This window comes from Daktulosphaira vitifoliae, unplaced genomic scaffold (genome assembly GCF_025091365.1).
Source record: "Daktulosphaira vitifoliae isolate Bord-2020 unplaced genomic scaffold, ASM2509136v1 Scaffold_1, whole genome shotgun sequence".
Classification (NCBI taxonomy): Eukaryota; Metazoa; Arthropoda; class Insecta; order Hemiptera; family Phylloxeridae; genus Daktulosphaira; species Daktulosphaira vitifoliae.
Genome location: NW_026099572.1, coordinates 68,081,234 through 68,105,017, shown reverse-complemented (window position 1 = coordinate 68,105,017; position 23,784 = coordinate 68,081,234). Strand labels below are relative to the sequence as shown.

Sequence of the window (23,784 nt, the reverse complement as noted above, 5' to 3'; positions counted from 1 at the left end):
AACGAAGTGATACAATAAAGTTTATGGTGTGATATTGTTATATTTCTTCCAAATTATAATGGAAAAAATAATATTTAAAAAAATTTTTCCTGAAATAATTTTAACATTGTTAGGTAAGTACATCCATATAATTAAAATTTAGATTGTGAAATGCTTAGTACAACAATTTTTTAAGTCCTTTTTTCATAAAAGTTAGTACAAATGCAAATTTATTATTTATTTGGTAATATTTTATGGTCACCTTTACATGCTCATTTAAATATAATTTAAGATGATATTAGAAGGGCAAGCGACCCGGGACTCGATTTAATTTTGTTTGTCTATCAAGATATACTTTAAATAAAAATTATTTAAGGACATAGGCGTAATCTAGGGGCCTAGCATCCTTGAATTTTATCATAGATTCCCCTACAGAAATGGAAAATTATGTGTATTTTTATACACATAGAAGTAGTTTTAAGAAAAGATGATATTATGTTAAACATCCCTAACATTTTGTTCATTTTGACAATTGCGCATATATCCATAAAAACGGCATCTTAAAATCCACCCCCAAGTTCAATTAGTTCCTAATCTCAGCTCTATATATTTATTGTAAGCGTTTTGCCCAATATTCTATTAATTCATATGAAAAAAGTATACTACATGATGATTGAGCCCGGTTATCCTCATTCCTCATTATCATTAATATGACAATTTAATTTAAAAACAAAATTAAAATTAATGTTAAGAATCACATTTTAATTTTAAAATTATTTGAAAAAGTTAACAAGTTGTTTTTGTTGTATTATTAGCTCAAAAATTACATATTGCTTGTTAATAAATGTTTAAAAATATATTGTACTTCAGCCATTCTATGGTTCCAGATTATTTTTTTTATCATGCAAGGTAATAATTTTCTGTGAATGTACTTGTTAACCTCTCAATTATGTCGAAATTAGTATAATTCGTAAGACAATCAAAATAACTAATTCATCAAAACTCTTATAAATGTTTTAATTTTGTTAATTTAAGTTGTTCAGTGATTCAAAATTTCAGTGCTCTTTAAATTCACCAATAGGACAGATAATTACCTATCTAATCATATTCCTAAAAATTTTAAATAATATAATCTCTCTCTATTTACTAAAATTTGACGTTGACGCTATTTGATATATCTCATAACTGAACCATAATAACAAATGGAATAAAATTATCACGTGCTGCACAGACGAATGGTCAATAGTAAGATACGTTTATAGCAACGTGAAAAATAAATAAAGGGATAAAGATACTGGCTATCAGATAGCCACTGACCACAATATATTACAAATTTTATGCTGACTTGATTATGACAATATTTAATGAATAAAATAACTTTTTATTATTATTTAATTTTAGTAATATTTAAAAAAATTTCTAATTATCAAACAGTACCCAAATTTTATATTCTATGCATAAAAATTATAAAAGGGACTAAGACTACTTATTTTAATTTTTAAGGTGTTTAGTCCTCTTGAGTTTCCTCCTCGATTTCTGCGTATGAGCAATAACAATTCTATAAGATCAATATTTATATGTTATATATTAAATATGAAAAATTTACGGACTGAGTAATTTTTACCTCTAAAAACCTAACTAATAAATTATAAATTATTATAGTTGGAGTGATAGTTTTTGTAAGTTCATTCTTGGAACCTGATTCGCAAGGTTTCTTTTGTAATGATAGATCCCTTGATCGCCAACTCAAACAATCGACTGTTAGCAAATATTTTCTATGCTTATTTTATTTTGTGATACCAAACACAGTGGTAATACTTAATAACCTTTACAAATCATTTTAAATTATTTAATAAAATTTTAACTCTTAATTGTAATTTTAGATATGGTATGATTATTATATATGTTCATACAAAAGTATGATAACAACATGTAATCAAACAATATACTTTTGGTTGGGTTCAGGATTGGCTCATATCACTGTTAACATCGGAAAATATTGTACAGGTCGATTGAGGCCAAATTTTTTTCAAGCCTGTAAACCAAATATTAAATGTCTAAGTAAAGATCAATTCATAGATGAATATATTTGTACAAATTCAGACGTCTCAGTTGCAATTGAATCAAAGTAACTGAAATTAAAGTTAAAAATTAGTAAAAAAAATTAAAGTTTAGGTTTTTAACACTGAATGGATGAAAATCAAATTAATTAACTTTATATTATTGCAGAGTGTTTTGAATCAAATAATAAAATTACTAATATTGGTTTTTTTAGCTTCGATGCGAAGTTGAGAAGGTATTAATTTTACCATAATGTGTTTATTTATTTTTTTTTTTTGTGTCTGTCACTACTTTTTCTCAGCTCTCACTGGACCGATTTCTTTTAACAATACGTCAAAAGATCACAAATTGTATCTAGTTGAAGACATTACCCTTAAAAATTTAAAAATTTTCCCTCGTTCCCCGCAAATGGGGGAAATATCCAAAAAAATTACAAATNTGAAAAATTTTCCCTCGTTCCCCGTAAATAGGGGAAATCTCCAAAAAAATTACAAATTTAAAAATCGATAAATTTTGTTATTTTTTTCACTTTTTTCATAAAACTTCCATAACTTTTTCAAAAATCAACATATCAACATCATTTTTTTTTTTTAATAAAACCTCAGATACTTTCCTTTTATTTGATATCATTTTTTGAAAATTTAACACTTAACCTGCTCACTGGGGGGGGGGTGAAAATGGCAACTTTTTTACAAAAACTAACTTTTTCAACTTAATGCTATCTTTTTATTAAAATTCTAGGTTTTGTATTTTATTTTATTTTAAAATATCTTATTAGGAGAATATATTGACTTTCATGAATATTATATAATTTAATTGACATAGAATAAATTTCATAAGACATAAGAAATAAAAATTTTTTTTACTTTTTTAAAGTCGAAAAAGTAATTTTTAAATTTGAGTTAGCTTAAATAGCCAATTTTATCTATCGACAAAAACAACGAACAGTTGCCGAGTCGGTAACACGTGTGTGTTTTAAACGAATGGTACGAGGTTCAACTCCGTCTGTTAGCCAACAAAATCTTGCATTTTTTTTGAGTTATAATAAAATTTTCAAATTATTTGATGTTTATCTCATTTAGATTCAATAACTTCAATAAATATAAAGGATCCTATCACTATAGTCTCCCTTCGTGAGAAGAAATTTCTTATTCATGTTAATATTATTTTACTATGTGGTTCTTTTTATGGCTACGATTTATTTTGCCAACCCTCACTAGACCTACATTTTTCAACGATACGTCAACAGATCACAAATTGTATCTATTCGAAGACATTACCTTCAAAAATTGAAAAAATTTCCCTCGTTCCTCGTAAATGGATGAAATCTCCAAAAAAATTACAAATTTAAAAATCACTAATTTTTGAAATTTTTTCAACTCTTTTTACTAAAACAGCCATAACTTTTTCAAAAATGAACATATCAATATAATTTTTTTTTATAGATGATTGATGTCTTTACCTATCATTTGGTATATTTTTTTTATAAATTTAACCCTTTACCAACCCACAAGGGGGATTCAAAATGACAACTTTTTCACAAAAAATTAACTTTTTCAACTTAACTTTTGAAAGTGTTCCAGAAATACTGACACTTTTATATATAACTTAAATTAAAGCAAATGTAATATAATTAATTATGGAAAAAAAAAATTTCAGACTTTATTTTGTCTTCATGGTGAAAACAGTCATCAACGTTTATAAAAAAAATACGATTTTTGTAAAAATATTCTTTTTCATATTTTTAACTTTATAACACTATAACTCTTTGAAAAATATATGGATGAATACAATTTTTTTATGAGAAATAATATTTATATACTTCTTTAATTCGACTTTTTTTTTAAATCGGACCATTTCTCTTAATACAGGGGAGGTTCAAAACATAACAATGCATATAGAAAGTAGAACTTATTCAACTTAATTTTTGAAAATGTTCCGGAAATACTGACACTTTTATATATATCTTAAATTAAAGTTTATGTAATATACTTTAATATAAAAAAAAAAAATTTGGACTTTATTTTGTCTTCATAGCGAAAATAGCTACCGTATTTAAAAATATGCTATTATTGTGTTAAAATTCTTAGTTTTTTATTATTTTATTACAAGGGGATTACACTGATTTTCATAAATATTATATCAATCTAAATGACATAGTATAAAAAATTAAACATATTTAGATTTTTTTGTTTCTTTGAAGTCAAGAAAAATAACTTTAAAATTTGAACTAGCTAAATTTCCATTTTTATTAAGTGACGAATGAGACGTACGGTTTTTGATAACGGTAACACTTGGGTCTTTCATGACTGTGGTACTGAACTTTTTTTTAAATTCTTTTTGAGTTAAAATAAATGTTTAACTCATTTGATTTTTATCTCATTTAGATTCAATAACTTCAATAAATATCAAGGATTCCATTACTGTAGTCTCCTCTCGTGAGAAGAAATTCATATTAATATTATTTTACTATGTAGTTTTTTTTTGTAGCTATCATTTATTTTCTCAGCTCTCATTTGACCTACTTTTTTAACAAATTTTTTTTTTTTAATTAAACACTATCTACAGATTTGCATCGAAGCGTTTTTTAAGATAGTGATTTTAATCGCTGTCAGATTAAATCTATAGTGGACCCAACTATGGTACGTCCCCACTGTGCTGGGTTTTTTATTAATTAAATGATTCATGATAATAGAATCACTTATGTTACTATATATGGGGTATTGTCTTGACAATTGTCAATGCTTATAGCTTTTGATAGAATTGACAATTGATTAAAATTATTTAAAGTAATTGTTGTCTTCTTAAACTATGTAAAACATATTTTTATTTTTTATTATTAATAAGAAAAAAAATGAAATAATTTAATTTTAGTGGTTTTCTATTAGTGATAAACAGGGCTCGTAAGTTCATGCACTAAAAAACTAAAAAAAGGTACGCAAATATTCACTAAAAACTGGTGAAATGTGCTCTTAAAACATATCAGTACACTGTTTAAATTTTCTGGGAAGGGGCGAAATTAAATTTTACCCCTCCAAATAATAGTTTTTATATAACAATGCAAATAATTTTACTTCATTTTTGTAGGGCTAATTTTAAACTTGGTGAGGGATTTAGCCCCCCTCCTAAATCCCACCCAATGGCTATACTAAATATCTAAAATAGCATATTTTGATAGAGCAAAAAATTTTTAAAATTTTTAATTTGTCTAAAATTATATAATGATGCCGGAAATATTATAGTTCCAAGCTAGTCAGAAGAATTGTACCTCTATGCATGTATTATATTTATTGTTATGACGAAAATAAATTTATAGATAGCCATACACATGTTTGATTTAGTAGAAAATAGTGGTGATAGTGCGATAATATTAATTCTAGTAAACTGCTTAAAATTCATAAAACCCACAAAATATCATAAAAGAATATATTTAAAAAAATAAATAATTTAAAAATTTATTTATTTTTTTTTTTTTCACCTTTGTTGAAAAAAGATTTCCCTGGATTTACAAGACTTAATATGCTCTAGTAACTTCAAAAAATAAATATATGTTAAATATGCCCTAACACCCAAAAAATGCATTATCAATTTTCATATTTTTATTACTGTTGTTCTAAAATTGATTTGTAGATCACTGAGAATGTTTTCTGAAAGCAAAACAAAAACATGAAAGTGCATGAACTTACAATCAAAAATTAAGTTGAAAAAGTTAGTTTTTGTAAAAAAGTTACTATTTTAAATCCCCCTGTGAGCAAAATAAGTGTTAGATTTTCAAAAAAAATTATATTAAATGAAAGGAAATTACCTAAGGTTTCAATATAAAAAAATATTATTTTGATTTGTTTATATTTGAAAAAGTTATGGCAGTTTTAAGTACTAAAAACATCCAGATAGGTGATTTTTATCGCAAACATTACATTTTTTGTTGAATTTCAGAAGCCGTTTGCACATAGAAGATAAGGTATCGGGACAAATTTTTTTTTTCGTTTTATAGTATATGACATAATCTTTGATTTGTTATATGTTTAAAGGACGCAGTATTTCCGGAACATTTTCAAAAGTTAAGTTGAAAAAGTTCTATTTTTTATACAATTTTTCAAGTTTTGAACGCTCCCTTTATAAGGGGAAATGGTCCAATTTTAATAAACAGTATGTCAAATGAAAAATGTACTTAAAATGTATTTATAAACCTAAAATTATGCTGATACATACATTTTTTGAAAAGTTATAGCATTTTACCCAACCCAACCTAAAATTATGCTGATACATACATTTTTTGAAAAGTTATAGCATTTTAAAGTTGAAAATTTAAAATCAAAAATCGAAAATTTTAACATAAAATTACAATTTTTTTAACTACGGCAGTCGTTTGCATTCAGAAAATAAAGTGTGTAAAATTTTTTTTTTCATTTTATAGTACATGATATAAGTTTGATATATGTTTAAAGGACGCAGTATTTCTGGTACATTTTCAAAATTTAAGTTGAAAAAGTTAGGTTTTGTAAAGAAGTTACTATTTTAATTAAATCCCCCCTTGTGAGCAGGTTAATTGTTAGATTTTCAAAAAAATGTCTTCGACTAGATACGATTTGTGATATTTTGACGTATCATTGAAAGAAATCGGTTCGATGAGAGCTTAGAAAAAGTGGTAACAGACACCCAAAAAAAAAAAACACATCATGGTAAAATTAATACCTTCTCAGCTTCGCATCGAAGCTAAAAAATATTGTTAGCACTGGTTCAAGGAGTCCAATCGCCCATATCCTTCTTAAGTACGCCCATGATGTACATAATAATTAATTATGTTTTAATTGTAATAATATTACAGAATAATTAAAATCAGGCAGGTTATTATTCCGGAGACTATGTAAATAGGCAATTTTGAAAAGATTATTGGTTTCTGTGATTTAACATTGTACAGCATAGATTTCATAGATAGACTTATTTGTTATATATGAAATAAATAAGAAAAAAAAATAGTTCAAAAAGAAAAAAGTACATTTAAACAGTAAGCTGATTATAAAGCTTACGTTCAAACAAAATATATATATAACAATAAACTTGATTACATATAACAAAATTTTTTTTTTTATAAACATATTTAATAGAAATTGACAGAAAGTATTAGTATACTTAATAAACCAAACATAATATATAAAAATAACTAACACAATATCAAAACAAAAAGATAGTTAACAATCAATTCATATATGATAACTATACATTAAATATGAATTTAAGAGAAAAATTTACTTAACAATTCATTTTCTACAAATTTAGAGCCAACATTTTACCGGAGTCTTGTGACCAAATACTTTCGTTGAAAAACATTTTTTTTGAAAATCGGAACACTTAAAATAATTTTCGCAAAAAAGGGTTTTTTCATTGTTTAATTATAATATGCTTCATTTTCAATTTTTGTTAGATCTTCTCTATTTTTTTTCATTATCTGATTCAAAACTTTTTACATAATACCTAAATGTTTCTATAGCTGTTTTTATTACTTCTAGTGTTAATTTTAGGCAGAAGTCTAAAGTCGTATGAATAGATTTAATATCAATAGTATTTAAAAATTATGTACTTTTATTATCTTCTTCTTCTCCTTTCTAGCCTTAATTCCAACTACTTGGGGTCGGCCACCCTTATCCTAAACTTCCACTTAACATGATCTTCCACATCCTCTACGCTCACATCAGATGTCCTCATATCGCACTCGATAACATCTCTTCATCTCTTTTTTGGTCTTCCTCTACCTCTTCTTCAAATTTGAACTCTCTGGTCAATCTAATAAGTACACCAAGAATTTTGAAGGCTTTACAGCAGACATGTTGGATGTGAGCGCTGGGATCAAGATTGTGGCTGAATTTGAATCCAAGGTCCATAACATTGTTAGATGTGCGAGGGATTTCGTCGTTACCAAGGCGATATGGGAAAGTAATCGGAGAGTGATTCCTAGAAAATGTAAAAAATTTGCATTTGGATAGGTTAAGTGTCAAACCCAACTTAGTCAACCAATCAACAAATTTATCTAGGTCTGCTTGGAGCCCTATATAGTCACTAGGAGATTGAATTTGCATAAATATTTTCTTATCATCGGCAAAGCAGAGAACACGAGAATGTTTCAGAGTTTGCTGTATACTATTAATAAATATAGAAAATAGTCAAGGAAATAAGTGCCCCCCTTGAGGTACATCTGATTTAGTATGGAATAAGTTAAATTTTATTCCGAAAACTCTAACCCATTGATACATATTGTTTAAATAAGAACTGAACCACGACAGAAGAGGCTCCCCGAAACCAGTTTCTTTGAGCACAAGAATGAAGGCCTTATGATTAATAGAGTCAAAAGTTTTATTGAAATCCGTATAAATTACATCTGTCTGAAATCCATGCTGAAATGAGTTAAACACATAATTACAAAAGAGGACGTTGTAAGTAGAGGTAGATCAACCAGGTCGGAATCCATGCTGTTCATCTATGAGTATTTGGTTGTATTGCATTGAGGACTCTTTTTTCAAAGATTTTTGATAAATGTGATTGGTCGGTAATCAGAAGCGAGGGATAGACAGTCAGATTTAGCGACTGGTGTAACTGAACTTAGTTCGAACATAGAAGAAAAATACTTTCCTGTAGCGAGCGTTTAAAAATAATTCACAAAGCATAGGACAAAATTGATCTAAGCTCGAAAAAGAACGTACCTGGTAAACCGCCAGGACCAATAGACTTGACTCTTCTTAGAGTTAAAAGACAGTTAGATATATCAACATATGCTAAAAGATTGGCATATTTTCAAAAATGATACGTAATCCGGACTCACCAGCCGCTGTTCGCCACTCAAGATCCGTGTAGCAATCACGCAAGAGTTTGCGCTGCAACTCAGTTTTGTCACTAGTCATGCGAAGTCCCTCAGGAAGTGGCAGTCCGTGACGTTTTGCAGAGACTACTCGAACAGTAGACTTAAAGCTGTCTCCTTACTATTACAAATAATTTTTATTGGACGAGGTGTTTCAGAACGTGGTTTACCAAGACGAACAAGTTTAGCATTTGTAGGTACAACTTCACCAATTGGTCTAAGTAAATCAACTAGGGTTGCTTTGTCATGCGCGACTCTAACAGATACTTCAGTAGAGGGTGATTCTGAAACTCCATAGATAATTAGGTTGGATTGACAACGTTCACGAGCAAATGTTTTAAGGAGAACCTGGGTTACTACTGTTTGCGACTGATTAAGGGCGTGTCACTCAAAACTGGCAACTTTAATCTTCAGATCATCCACTTCTTTATGAAGTTTCGAATTTTCAGCTTTTAATTCAAGAATTTAGTTGGAGACGTTCAATAAGTTATTTTTTAAATCTTTGTATTGCGCCTGGGTTGAAGATAAAATATCAACCTTAAACGCATTTAATGTAGCCATAAGATCTTCATTAGAGACAGTTTCTGATTTTCCACTAGAGTCAGAACGGGAAACCTTGTTTTTCTGAGAAGGTTTGATTGGAGTATCTAATTTAGGCGGCATGATAAAGAGTTGAAATGATGAATATGATTAGTATATCAAAATAGTTTGATTTTTACTGTAGAATTTTAAGTAGAAAATTGATAGCGTGGATATCAAAATTATCATCATTATATGGTATATTTCTAGAAGGCCTCAAATAAGCTTGAAATTAAAAAACAATAATTTTTTTATGCAGTTTGTCTGATATTTATGTGTATTATAAGTAGAAAAAAATGTCTTCACTAATCTTAAATGCTTATACATTTTTTTATAATTAATGCATAAGCTAAAATATTAACCAAACATATTCTTTAAAATATTATTAAATGACGATTGTTAGTAGATACTTTGCAAATATATTTTTTTTATTAAACAATTCATTTTTTATTAAATATAATACAATAAAAATGTTAGTTTCACATTTTTGGTAATATTAAAATTGACTTTTTACAGTCTGTGTAATCATAGTGATGCTTTTATACAATTTGTAGTAAATATTGCTTTTGGTCCTCGTCAGTAGTTATGCAATTATTAAATTGCGTTATTAAAGCTATACCTCATTCTACTCGATCATTTATCACAAATAAGGAGTCAACTTTAGTTTTTGCCAAATTAAAATTTGAATTTTAATGCCATCCTTTGGATCATCATGTAAAAGTCATGATTTATTTTAAAATCTAAAAAAAATTGTTTAGTGTTTTCTGTGACAAATTGATTTATATCCTCATTATCTTTTACTGTTTAGATTCCAATTCATTTTTTGGATTGCGTTCTTCTTTTTTATTTAATGCTTGATCCATTTTAATTTTTACGTTAGTCGATAAATCTGTGTCAAAAAATGATAATCCAATAATTATTTCATTGAAGTACCATAATTGCCAAGAAAAACCTTTTATCGCTACCTCACTTACATACTTATTAATATTATTATATTGCTTCAATTCTCGTAGTAATTTAAGGTCATTATAAGGTGAATTTGTTTGATATAAACTTTCGAAAAGATATCTTATATAAATTTGAAATCAAATTAACCCATCAACGCCTGGCGTCCCCATATGGTGACATTCGTATTGCTATTTTTATCGCGCGTTCTTAGAATAATAATTTAATAGGTAAAAGCCGAGTGTACCCATATGGTGACACTCACTATCTCAGAAATCGTATTTTCAAAAAATTTAAAAATAATTTTTTTTTATTTTTGTGTTGTATATTAATCTGTTTTTAGTAAAAAAAAATAGAAAGTTTGAAAAAAAATAATTCTCGGCGTTGATGGGTTAATTAAAATACCGAATACTCTTTCATTCGGAAACTGTTATTTTAAATTGCGTATGGAACATATAAAATTAAAGGCAATATATTATTTTTGCCATCCATCTTGCTCTATGAAATGTTCCTGATGGATGGATTATAATTTTTTTTTATACTATTTTCCAATGAATAACAAAAAAAGTTCTAACAACTCTTTATAATTATCCCAAGAAGTCAGTTTTAATGTTACCAAAAAAATGAAACTTACTTATTATTGTATTATATTTAATAAAAAATATATAATTGAAAAGTATCTACAATCGTCATTTTATAATATTTTAAAGAATATGGTTGGTTAATATTTTAGCTTATGCATTAATTATAAAAAAATGTATAAGTTTTTAAGATTAGTGAAGAAATTTTTTTCTACTGTTAATATACATAAATATCAGCCACACTGTATAAAAAGAAAATTTTTTTTTTAATTTCAATTTTACTTTAGTCCTTTTAGAAATATACCATATAATTATGATAATTCTGGATTTAATTGGAATACGGGTTCCCTCTTATAACTCTAGATCATCTGATATATTTTTTATTCCTTTATATCATAAACTCTTACGATATAAAGGATATCGACGTAACCGTCGATTTTTTTTATATAAATCGTGAAAAGTTCAAGTTAAATGCATCACTGGTTTTAAGAAATAAAAACATTCAATAGTTTTTAGTCTAATTAATTAATTTATTCTTAGTTATTTTATGTTATTCTCATACATTGTATTATATATATTTTTTTTGTTTTATACTTGTTTAAATATGCTCTTATTCTTATTGATTACTGTTTGTCTGTCATTATGTAATATGTCAATATGTCTTGTAATATATATATATATATATAAAGGGCTAATGCCCGTTAAATGTTTATAAATAAATAAATAATTATGATATCCACGCTATCAATTTTCTACTTAAAATTCTACAGTAAAAATCAAACTATTTTGATATACTAATCATAATATTTGACCAAAAATTGAATAACAGAGGCTGTTTTGGGGATATTTTTGGTCAAAATACTAAAAACACTTTGAGCGACCAGTAAAATTTTTTTTAAAGATCTCAAATTTTTACAAAATGCCTATTTTAATGTATATAAGAAAATAAAATTAAAATGATTCTCATTAAAATTTCGAAAATTTGCACATATTACTTATATACTTATCAAATACTTGTATTCATGTTATTTTTCTTTTAATCATTGTTCAAGAAATTATTTCAATAATTTCTTATGATAATGTTAATAAACACTGTCAAATATTATCTATACTGTCTTCACTGTGCTGGAATTTTTATTATTGTCTGAAATAAAAAAAATATTTTAATTAAATTGTTTAATATTTTTCAATATTTTATTATGCCCATTTTTTTACAGACAATTTTTATGGGTTGATAGTAATTGTAGAAAAGTACTCATTAAGTTAAAAACATTTTAATATATAAATAAGGTATGAAACATGAGAGGAATACAGGGTGATTTTTTTATCATAACCCACTCAATTACTTATAGAATAATAATAATTTAAAATTTTTAATATATAGGTATAATACACAAGGGATTACAAATACTGGTAGCTAATTGGTTTTTTATGATATTGCTACACAGTCAAGGATTGTTTATTATCAATTATGACTATCAATAGATATACTTTTTGTATTGTCAGTTAGTGTATTTATAAACTCACAACAATGTACCTTACTATCATTGATAATAACAATGCTGTGTACCTGCTAATATCGATGTCATAAATAACCAATTAGCTACCAGTATTTGTAATCCCTTGTGTATTATACCTATATATTAACTCAAAAATTTGAAACTTTAAATGTTTATATCTAATAAACAAATTAAGTTTCATTAAAAATTCAAATGCCATTTATTATTGAATTAAAAACTCAAACATTTTATTAAATTAAAAATATGTGTTACCATTTAAAAAAACAAAGTTGACACCCTTACCAGGCATAAGGGATGAACTTAAAAAGTATTACATAGTTAATAATTCAAGAATAATGTGTAACTAAAGATAATAATAAAAAAAAATTTTTTAATTATTATTATTCTGTAAGTAATTGAGTGGGTTATGATAAAAAAATCACCCTGTATACATACACCAGTATGAGCTGTACCCAACCGCGTCATATTATTAGTCTATGTATTAAAATGCTTGTTACTTAATAAGTGCTATCCTTAAGTTGATATCACCTCATCAAAAATCTTTGTAAGATAAAAGCTAAAAATTTAAAATTTTGAAATAATAAAAAAATGTACATTTTATATTTTTTTTATTAGAGACAAATAATATTAAATATATTTTTAATCTTCTTCTTCCTCGCCTTAATCCCAACTACTTAGGGTCGACCACCTTTATCCTAAATTTCCACTTGACGCGATCTCTCACATCATCTATGTTCACATCAGCTGTCCTTAAATCGCATTCAATAGCATACCTCCATCTCTTTTTTTGTCTTCCTCTACCTCTTCTTCCTTCAACATTAATTTCTAAAACTGTTCTTATAGCTTTCCGATTCTTCTCTCCTCATAACATGACCAAACCATCTAAGTCTATTTTCTCTCATCTTATCCACGATTGACGCTACACCTATACTCCCTATTATGTGCTCGTTTCTTATTCTATCTTTTCTAGTCATTCCACTCATCCATCTAAGCATTCTCATCACTGCTACACTCATTCTCTGCTCTACTTTCTTATCAACCGCCCAACACTCTGAACCATACATCATAGCTGGCCTTATTACAGTCTTGTAGAATTTACTTTTAAGCCTCATTGGAATTCTTTTATCGCATAAGACGCCAGAAGCTTCTCTCCACTTCAACCATCCGCACTTAATTCTGCGTCTTACATCCTCGTTAATACCACCGCTCTTTTGCACAACTGACTCTAAATACTTAAAATTCTCCACCTCTCCAATCACGTCCACGCCTATTGTTACTGACCTCCTTATTTTACCTACCTCGTGTTCTCCTTTGTCAAACTCATACTCTGTCTTACTTCTACTTATTCTTAAACCCTTTTCTTAAAGAGCTGATCTCCACACCTCTAGCCTTGGATTAATTTCTTCCCTATTTTCTCCTATTAACACTATATCGTCAACAAACAAATGCATCACGGCACCTCTCCTTGTATTTCTCTAGTAATTTTATCCATCACTATAGAGAATAAGTAAAGGCTTAAAGCAGAACCTTGGTGCACTCCTACTCTTACCCGAAAACCTTCTGATATTCCTCCTACGCTTTTTACCCTGGTACAAGTGCTATCATACATATTTTTAATATAAAACTGTAAAAATTAAAAAAAAAAAATTAAGACAAAATATTTGTGGGTTCAAAATTTATAAAAGATGTCAAAACCTGATGAGAGACTTATATATATTTTCTTTCTTTTTTTTTTTAATCCGTCTGTGTACATTTAAATAATATATTTTTTTATAATAAATTTTATATTATTTTACGAATGGTGACAGAGAAGGAGCCTCCTTGCTGAATGTGCAGTTTAATTTGGTAACAGAATATTAGAATACATTCATTCTTGGCACCCCATGTTCTAAGTAAAAGAATGTGCGAAGAAAGAATAGATGTAATCGCCTTACAAGAAAAACACACACAAAATGATAATGACCTACAAAAAAGAGGCTACATTATAGGATAAGTACTGGTTGAATCAATACATCACTAACTGTATGGCATAGCTACGTAATACGTATGTTAAAGAAAACATCGATAAAACAAGGGTGGTTCACAAAGATATATCGAATAACATATAAATACTAACCACAATATGTAATATGACAGTACGTGTAAAACCCGAAAATAACAAATAGGAAAGTAACCTAATGAAGACCTTTAAACATCTAGCCATTTGTAGGCGACTTTAATAGCTACAATATGGCTTGGGGTTATGAGGAATATGAATATCTATTATATGAGTGCTTAACCACAATGAATCTAGAACTTGTCTTTTTTATTAAGGACCTTGATGAACTTTCCGATCAGCAAGGTGGCTAAAGGATAGCACACAGATGGCATCGCGCTGCGTTCTTGACGACTTTCTTTACAACGAACATCGATCAGTGGTAGCATCTAGAGTATGTCCTAAAAATACCAATTTTTAGATAAATTCCAAAAGCAATATGGAATTTCAGAAAAGCCAACTGGACTAAATTCGCCATGGATTTAGATCAAATAGTACAATGGATCCCAACAAAAGCAGACAGCTACGAACGATTCGTGGAAGCTATAAAACTAGTAGCGAAAAACACATACCTTGTGGCTTCAGGAAGCAGTTCGTATCTGGTTGGTACGAAACCGGTTCTCAGAGTTTCAAAGAACAAAACACAATAACATAGTGGATGTGTTAATTAACTTGAGTTTAAAAAAAAGACAAAGATGACGCGATAAAAAAACAGAAAATCAAGACTTAAAATCTAAACTTCAGCCATAAAGTATGGAGCCTTATGAAAAAATTTGATTAGTCAGACCACTTTACGGAAGGTCAGCATACTTTAAAACCAAATAATGTAGCTTTCATCGACTTATCAGTGGCGTACGATACAGTATGGGGAGACGGTCTCCTGAATAAATTCGCTAAGGTCTTTTCATACAAGAAATTATTTACGCTCCTAGATAGGATGTTCACAAACCGCCGTTTCCAAGTATTTTGGGGTAATAGAAAAAGTAACTAGCGCACATTAATTAATGTTTTTCATAAGAATTGGTACTTGCCTCTACCCTATTTAATTTGTAGATACATGATCTGTCCGACACGAAAGGGCTTAAATTACAATATGCAGATGATATTGCAATTGCTTATCAAAACACTGACTTGGAAATGGGTGGAACAAAACTTACTGAAGACATTATTACTATGAATAAATACTTTTTCAGATGGCATTGTTTAAAACCGAACTCTGTCAAGACCGAAGTATATGCTTTACATTTAAACAACAAAAAGGCTAGAGAAGAACTAAAAGTGACATTTAAGGAAATACAAATAAAGCACAACTTCACACTAAAATACTTGGAAATAACGTTGGACTGTACGTTGACATTTAAAGAACATCTTGATAAAACCGGGAAAAAAGTACGATCTCAAATTTATATAGTTCAAAAAATTGCTGGTAAAGGTTAAGGCGCTGACGCTAAAACTCTACGGACATCGGTACTAGTGTTAGCATATAGCACACCTGAATATAATGCACACGTGAAGCAAGTTGATACATAATTACATAACGTGATAAGAGTGATTAGCGGCATGATGAAGTCAACTCACTTACAGTGATTGGTATTAACCAATATAATTCCATCAGACCTACGAAGACAGGAGAAACTTATAAAAACTATAAAGAAAATAGAGAATAGGAGACGCTCATTACAAACTGTGTGGGGCCTATATTAATAATTTTTATTTAAAACTAAAAGACCCACAAAATATTTGTTAAATATATTTGCTTTTATCTTAAAAGTCAAAAGAGTTACAAGAACATAGATGTAACAATAAAAGAAAAAGACCTACTTTTTTCTAATTGTTGTTATCACGGAGATAGAAGTAGGTAATGTGGTACCAACGCTACAGCCAAAAGGTTGAAAGATGTGCTAACACTTAGATTAAAATCAAGGAAGCCGCCTTAGAAGACGACTAAAGACCTAATAAGATCAAGGTTTGAAATTTGTAGGTGTTGACGCAACAAGTGGCCAGAATCAACTATCTAATAACTAGGTGCCTGACCCCAACCAAGGAGTTATGGGAATGGAAATGCCTAGGCATGAGTAATCTGTACTAAATCGTCCTTGATCAGGCCATGATTGCTGTGCTGACATAATGTTCAAATGACAATTCCGTGATTGCGATAACAACATACAAACCGTAAATCACATTATAACAAAATGTCATTACGGAAATTCAATCGGAGTGTTTAAAAGTTACGTGTGTAGCCCGGTCAAGCTCCACGTAGATTATAATCACCCACCTCTTCTCTCGTCATTTGGCCTACGACAGTCACAGTTGTCATGTCCGGCACTATTGGTACCTAAGTTAGTATGCACGTGGATGTGTTTGAAGTGTTGCCATACCGTCGAGTCTGATAACTCGTGACCAGTGATCTGGCGTGTTTTATTTATTATGTAGTACGCACGTTTTGTGTACGATCGATAAGTCGTTCCGTGGAATTTTTGCTGACCGTAGCCAGTGATAGATGGTTCATTTTTTTTTGTGATGTTCCACGGCCTATTGCCATTTCGTTACGAATCTTTCAACTGTCCATTGTTTAAAATAGTTATATTAGCTAACATCATTACAAGAACGCATAACTTAGTCCGTGATTGCTTCGTTAATCAAGCTGGAAGTTGTACTCCATGTAATCGTCAAATCTATGGATCGACTTGGTTGGAGTATATCGTTTCATTTTATGTAAAATTATTTTATTGTTCAATGTTATTACATTTGTATTTTGCGGACTTTCGATTAAATTTAAAAATCAATTTATACATGTGAATATTGTATTATTTAAAAACACACTAATTATATAAATGGTAATCACCTTTTTTTTATGGTTAGAAATCTAACATTGAAATTCCTTGGTATTGTTACTATTAGTCATATGGGCCAACCATTTTAGTAGGATCCCGGTGTCGAATACGGAGTATTGAAGAAATTCACAGAAAAACACCAGAGGCAGTAAAATGGATAAAGGAATTAGACGTGCATCTCTAAATTAACACTGTATATCAAAATAATAATGGCGCAATAAAAAAATACTAGTAGTTTTAATTAGATATTATTCATTCCGCTGTTATTATTCTATTATTTTTATATATGTTATACTTTTAATATTACTAATACAGATATCTAGAACTAATTTTCATTTATACTAGATATCTGTAAACAAAAATTTAAAGTAAAAGATTACTGAAGTGTTGATTTGTGTCCAAACCATACGAATAAATAAATAAATTTCTAAAAATTCTGAGTCTTTTAGTTACATGAAACAAAACTTTTATTTAGCAAAAGTTTAAAAAAAAGGATTTTTTTTTTGTGTAATAATAATTTTATATTATACTATTTTCTTACTTAATTGATATTCAATAATCAATAATTGATAATAAAAGTATTTGAGGAAATTGAAAAACTACCCAAATACCTTCTTTATGATTTGTGAGACCATGACGTAGTACAGTATTTACTAAGATGGGACGAGAATAGTATCCTACCTCCTTCCTTACCAAATATTTAAAAATAGTAATTCTTCAATGTATGTAGATCCCAGAGTTCTTGCACCTCACACACCTAGAACATCTGGTTTTTGTGGCATTGATTCGATATATAATAAACGAGAAACTTACTTTTAGATCATAAACTACTTACAATTTTTTTTTTAATTTTTATAATGCAAATAAGAAAATAATTCCTGAAAATCTAGAATTTGAAAACAGGACGAGCTGACAGTTATTTTATTATTTGATTTAATAAAAAGCAATTTTTAAAGAATATATTTTTTCTATATAGAAAATCATTTCCTTCAGCTCATGCGTGTTTGGCATTCTATTCTGCTATCTATACAATTGTAAGTATCACAAAACATATTTTAGTCCCTCAAAAAAAAAAACCCAAGTCAATTTTTATTTTTTTTTCTTATATAATCGTGGCTTACATTTCAGTATATATTTTAATTAAAATCATATAAAATTCTGAGATGAATAAACTTCATTAACTGACAAAATAAATAAAATACTTCGTATAATTTTGATGTATTTTCCAATTTCAAAGGCGCATTACTGTAAAAAAAATGAAAAAATTGACCAAGCCCTTTAACTCTAGGAACTATGATTTATAAAAATAAATCATATTCAATCATTTATTTGAGTTTGTTGTTTTTATTATTTCAAGGGACTAGTCCATAAAAGAAAAAACAATGCTTTATTAGTAATACTTCAGTTCATATTGTTTTTAAGTGCATGGTACACTGGTCTGACAAGGATTTCTGATAATATGCATCACAGTACTGATGTAATAGCTGGTTCAATGATAGGTGTATTGTTTGCGACAGTAATGGTAAATAATGAGTTTTTTAATGTTTAGTAGTATTAAGAGAATAAACATTTCATTTTATATTTTGTTTAATGATGCCCTAAATATATAAAAGCATTATCTTAATTGAATTACTTCAGGAATGTTTTAATTAGGAAATCTACTCTCAAAGATTATTAAAAAGGGAATGTCACACATCCTTTTCAAATCAAATTGCGAGTCATATATATATACATTATATACAGAGTGTCCCACTACTAGGTTTTGTAAACTTTAATAAATTTTAATTCAGCAAATATTTTATGTTAATTTTTTTTTATGATTTTATAATTTTGGACTATGTTAAAAACATATTAATGATGTACAAAACAATATAACACTGGCCAAAAAAATTTAATAAATTTTGCAGACAACATTAATTTATTATGCAGTGTTTCTAATTCTAAATCGATTGAAAATAACTTAAAAAATCATCCAATTACATATACAGGGTGGCCCACCACTCACTGACAACTTAAATAACTTTTGATCCAGTTAATATTTTTAGGTGAATTTTTTTTTAAATTATAGTTATACGTTAGGTCTATAGCTATATCTATTTAGAAGAAAACGCTATCTTTTCATGATTACTGTGTATACATATGATGATAATGTGTATACATTACAAACATGGCATTAATACCATGATAAGAAATTAGATAAGGCAAATATTACTTATCACTCTCATTCAAAAGTATATTGAAAAGATAGCGTTTTCTTCTGTCCTTTTCTCAATACGTATTTCAATGTTTAATACCGTAAAATAATACATGAAAATTCAAATTTTCACAAACTTCAAAACGCTACAGAATATTTACTACTCAATATTAATAAGATATTTTTTTACTAAAATTTTTCTTAAATTCTACTCTACAAAATAGCTATCTTAGATTTTTTTTTTACATTTTATTTAAAATTTAAAAATAATTAATATTTTTAATAAAATGTAAAAAAATTAATTATTGAGATATAGCTATAGACCTAACGTATAACTATTATTTAAAAAAAAAATCAGCTAAAAATATTAACTGGATCAAAAGTTATTTAAGTTGTCAGAGAGTGGTTGGCCACTCTGTATAACTGAAGGCAAACAACAAACACTATCGCCTCTAAAATCAAAATGTATTCTCTTCAATGAAAATAAAAATAGATAATGAAATCGCTCATTCAAAACTTGAAAAGAGAAGGCTGTAATAGAATAAATTTGGTTAAGACTCTGGCCAACACAAAATAGAAAGCCGAAACAGTTTTTCTTTTAAACTAATACAAGACAATGATAAGATTAAAATATAAAAAAGAAGAGACATTTAATAAAATAAAAATATATTTTTTTTTAATTATAAAATAGTCGTTTTTTTAGGCCATTTCTTACAAAAAGTTTGAGTGAGTGAATCACAATTTGTTATCAATTTGTCAAATTTTTTTGTAAAAAAATTAATTAATTTTTTTTTTTTGAGAAAATTAATAAAAAATATACTTTTAATATAGTCTAAACCTGTATAAATTATTTAAAAAAAAGTAATGCTAATATTCGCTGATTTCAAAGATTCTGAAACAAAAGATATCAGAACCTGGTGGGACACTATATATATATATATACTAAATAATTTTTTTTATTGCATACAGATGTACAATTTGAAATTTTTTGACGAAAGCATCTCTTCGATATCAACATAACAAACAAAAAAATGTTCAAAAAATATGTATAATAGAAATATTTTTTAAAGGAAAGTATTAATTTGAAGCACCATTATTGTTGAGTTAATAAAAGCATTCTGTCATTATCTAGTTGAGCTATTTGACTTAAAAATCCATCATTAGGACGTATTTCTCTAGCTTTTTTAACCTTTTCGACTGCTTCTTTAGCCCTCATATTTTGTTTTATGATTAAGTATGCTATTGCAATTGTTGCAGACCTTGATATTCCCATGATACAGTGAACTAAAACTTTACCTAAATTAAAAATACCAATATGTTAAAAATATTAAAAAGCATTATGAGGCAACTAGAACTGAAGGATCAAAGTTACAAAAATTTAATTTTTGTAACTTTTGTTATTGAATTTAAAAATTGAGACACATTATCTTTTAAATGCAATTGGTATAGGAAATAGAAGATAAATAGCACTATTTGTTTAAAAACCACTGTGATCTTCAATTCACACAAAAGAAAAGTTATTTTAATTTTTATTTTATACTTCTCATATTTTTTAAAAATGATACATAAACCCTTCTAGTTTCAAATATCTTATATATTTTTTAAATATTTATGTAACACAATTATAAAGCACTCTGGTTAATTTCTTTCTAATTTAAACAAATTACATTTTCTTACCTATAGTAATATTAATTATTCCATAATAATACTTTATAAAACTATGATAAATATTTTATAATTAATTACATAATAAGTATTAAGTAGGTTAATTAAATCATATTTTTAATTAATAATATTTACCTTTTTGGTTTAAAGCATCATCAATAAAATTAGATACACTATCAAAATATTCACAAATTGCAACACTAGGATCATCACATAATGCCAAACCAATGTAACGAATATTAAGTGGTTGGTAAAACTGCTCATTTGTATCGACTAATCCAAAACCAATACCTTGAGCAGCATTAACAACATGAGTTATTCCTAATGACAATAAAAGGTTGCGATTTTTTGCTGTAGTCCTAATTAAATTTGTACTTTAATAATGATACAAACAATAAAAATGTAAATAAAATATTTACCAATCACCAACATAAAGGTTTGGATAAACTTCATCAAAATCACCAGTTGAAGAGTAGAACTTTTTTGGAGGAGACTGAGTTCGTAAAAGAACAGTTTGGAGATCTTCCATGATAACTTCTTTTTTTTTATCTTTTTTACACAGTTTTCCTAAAAGGTAATCCATTCCTAGTAATAAAAATGAAGTATTGTTGATTTTTTTCACATTCAAATATTTTAGGTAAGTCATTTCATGTCATGTAATATAAATAAAATAAAATAAAAAATATTCTAAAAGTCACCATAAACAGCATAAAAAAGTCATAAAAAAATTAATTTAATAAAAAATGAATAACTAAAAACATAAAAAAAAAGTTAAAACTGTAATATAATTTAGGCTTTATTTTTGTTATAAACTTTCTATCTACTAATTAAACTAATATAATTAACACTTAGAACTGTGTAGGTTTTCGTCTATTTTCAAACAAACATCAAATTACTTAAGATATTGATAAATATTAACCAAATAAATAAATAAAATTGTTGTTTCTTTGCAATTTTTGAACTTGAACTAGACCATTGAACTTGAAAACACAGTTATGTAGGGAAATTTATATAAATTCAATTTTTTCTTAATGAAAAAATATTATAAATACAGTTGATAGCAGATTATAAAAAAGTTTCTCATTCAATCGGATTTACAAGAAAATCATGAACCTATAAAAGTAACTGAACATTTTATTAATAATAGAGGAATCAATTAAGAATATATTTTAACATATTCAAATAAAAAAAGTGACATTAGCAAAATTAATTGTTTTAATACTTCATTTAAATTAAGTTGTTAACATTTTATTACAAATATCAATTGAAATACAGACTTACCTGTAGTGACCTAATATTAAATTTAGTAATCCATGAAAACCTAAATGAATAACATTACTGGAATTAAAATACACTACTTTTAAAATTTCAAGAGAACAATTTGTAAGTTTTTATCGTGTATAATAAATTAAGTCTATATAATAATTTATTTTCAATTGTTTATTGGAAGCTTTTTATGTGATACAATGTAAATATGTGTAAAAATTGCTTATCACATAAAACTAAACTATTGTGAACACAAAATGAGATAATAATATAATTAATATATAACCACATTTAAGATGTTATCTGTGATTAGAGATGGGATTTTTGACTTACTGATATGAATCAGTTTACTCAAATTAGTTGACTCAGTGAGTCAACTCCAAATCCCAACTCCTAAATCGTCGAATCTTTAAAGGCGCGATTCTGACTCGTGAGTTGTAGAAGTTTGTGGAACGCAAATTACAACTCACAAGGCATACTCATAGAGTGCCTTCTAAATACGCCTTAATAGTTATCTTAGCTAGATTAATATCAAATATGAAATATCAATGAATTATTGTTTTACACAAATGTGAATAATAATTTATTTTACTCATTGTAAATAATTATTATTTATTGACTACTATTGTAAAATGAAATGTAATATTGCTATCAATAATTTTTTTTCATTATTAGTTTATATACAGAGTGTTCAGTAAGTCAGGAAACGGGTTTCTATTGTTCTCATTGTTACAAACAATGAGAACAATAGAAACCCGTTTCCTGACTTACTGAACACCCTGTATATTGGAATTAAATTAAAGCTCGAAAGAAATGAGAATCAAATTCAAATTGTATGTACATTATGGAAAAAGTAGTTGGTTATTACTAATTAATAATTTTATGAGATAATGGGCCTCAAACCCTGATTTTTACCTATAAGATGGTTGAGCTAATTTTTAGTTAAAACTTTTAATCATTTAATAGTTTGATTCCTTTTTTCTTCTGTTAAAATTTTAGATTCTCAATACATACTCACAATAGTTACACAAAAAGTAATTTATTTGGTTATTTGATGTTTATAAAATATTTTTCTATTAAATTGTTTAATATTTTTACTAATTATATTTAAATTTGTTAATTATTATTGAAATAAAGAGTAAATTTAAAATCTAAAAAAACTATTTTTTTATTATTAACATCAACACATAGATTTATTTATGTGTTAAATTAGGTATATAAATACAATGTAGGTATTATCAATGTTTAATGTTTAGTGCATGCAGTGAGAAA

The 23,784-nt window shown here is 27.3% G+C and overlaps 2 protein-coding genes across 2 annotated transcripts; one reads left to right on the top strand and one right to left on the bottom strand.

The window, feature by feature from the left end:
• Nucleotides 1-20,712, top strand: LOC126893749 (putative phosphatidate phosphatase). The gene is made up of 6 exons (XM_050664218.1): nucleotides 1-113; nucleotides 1,642-1,790; nucleotides 1,863-2,107; nucleotides 18,364-18,421; nucleotides 18,745-18,909; nucleotides 20,551-20,712. Exons 1-6 carry the CDS (start codon nucleotides 59-61, stop codon nucleotides 20,599-20,601), a joined length of 723 nt encoding a protein of 240 aa, XP_050520175.1. The 5' UTR covers nucleotides 1-58; the 3' UTR covers nucleotides 20,602-20,712.
• LOC126893750 (dual specificity protein phosphatase 3) lies at nucleotides 20,614-22,735 on the bottom strand. Its single transcript, XM_050664219.1, has 4 exons — nucleotides 22,528-22,735; nucleotides 21,666-21,831; nucleotides 21,382-21,605; nucleotides 20,614-20,877 (listed from the first exon to the last, which is right to left on the bottom strand). The coding sequence occupies exons 2-4, from the start codon at nucleotides 21,827-21,829 to the stop codon at nucleotides 20,675-20,677; spliced, it is 591 nt and encodes a 196-aa protein (XP_050520176.1). The 5' UTR covers nucleotides 21,830-21,831; nucleotides 22,528-22,735; the 3' UTR covers nucleotides 20,614-20,674.
• Between the last annotated feature and the right edge of the window lie 1,049 nt (nucleotides 22,736-23,784).

Excerpts from the sequence above, each read along its gene's own strand:
- LOC126893749 (XM_050664218.1), top strand. The coding sequence starts at position 59 with ATGGAAAAAATAATATTTAAAAAAATTTTTCCTGAAATAATTTTAACA. Across the intron at positions 18,422-18,744 it reads ATTCTGCTATCTATACAATT|GGACTAGTCCATAAAAGAAA; the intron begins GTAAGTATCACA and ends TATTATTTCAAG. Across the intron at positions 18,910-20,550 it reads TATTGTTTGCGACAGTAATG|ATGTACAATTTGAAATTTTT; the intron begins GTAAATAATGAG and ends TATTGCATACAG.
- LOC126893750 (XM_050664219.1), bottom strand. The coding sequence starts at position 21,829 with ATGGATTACCTTTTAGGAAAACTGTGTAAAAAAGATAAAAAAAAAGAA. Across the intron at positions 21,606-21,665 it reads AACCTTTATGTTGGTGATTG|GACTACAGCAAAAAATCGCA; the intron begins GTAAATATTTTA and ends AAATTTAATTAG. Across the intron at positions 20,878-21,381 it reads TGATGCTTTAAACCAAAAAG|GTAAAGTTTTAGTTCACTGT; the intron begins GTAAATATTATT and ends TTTTTAATTTAG.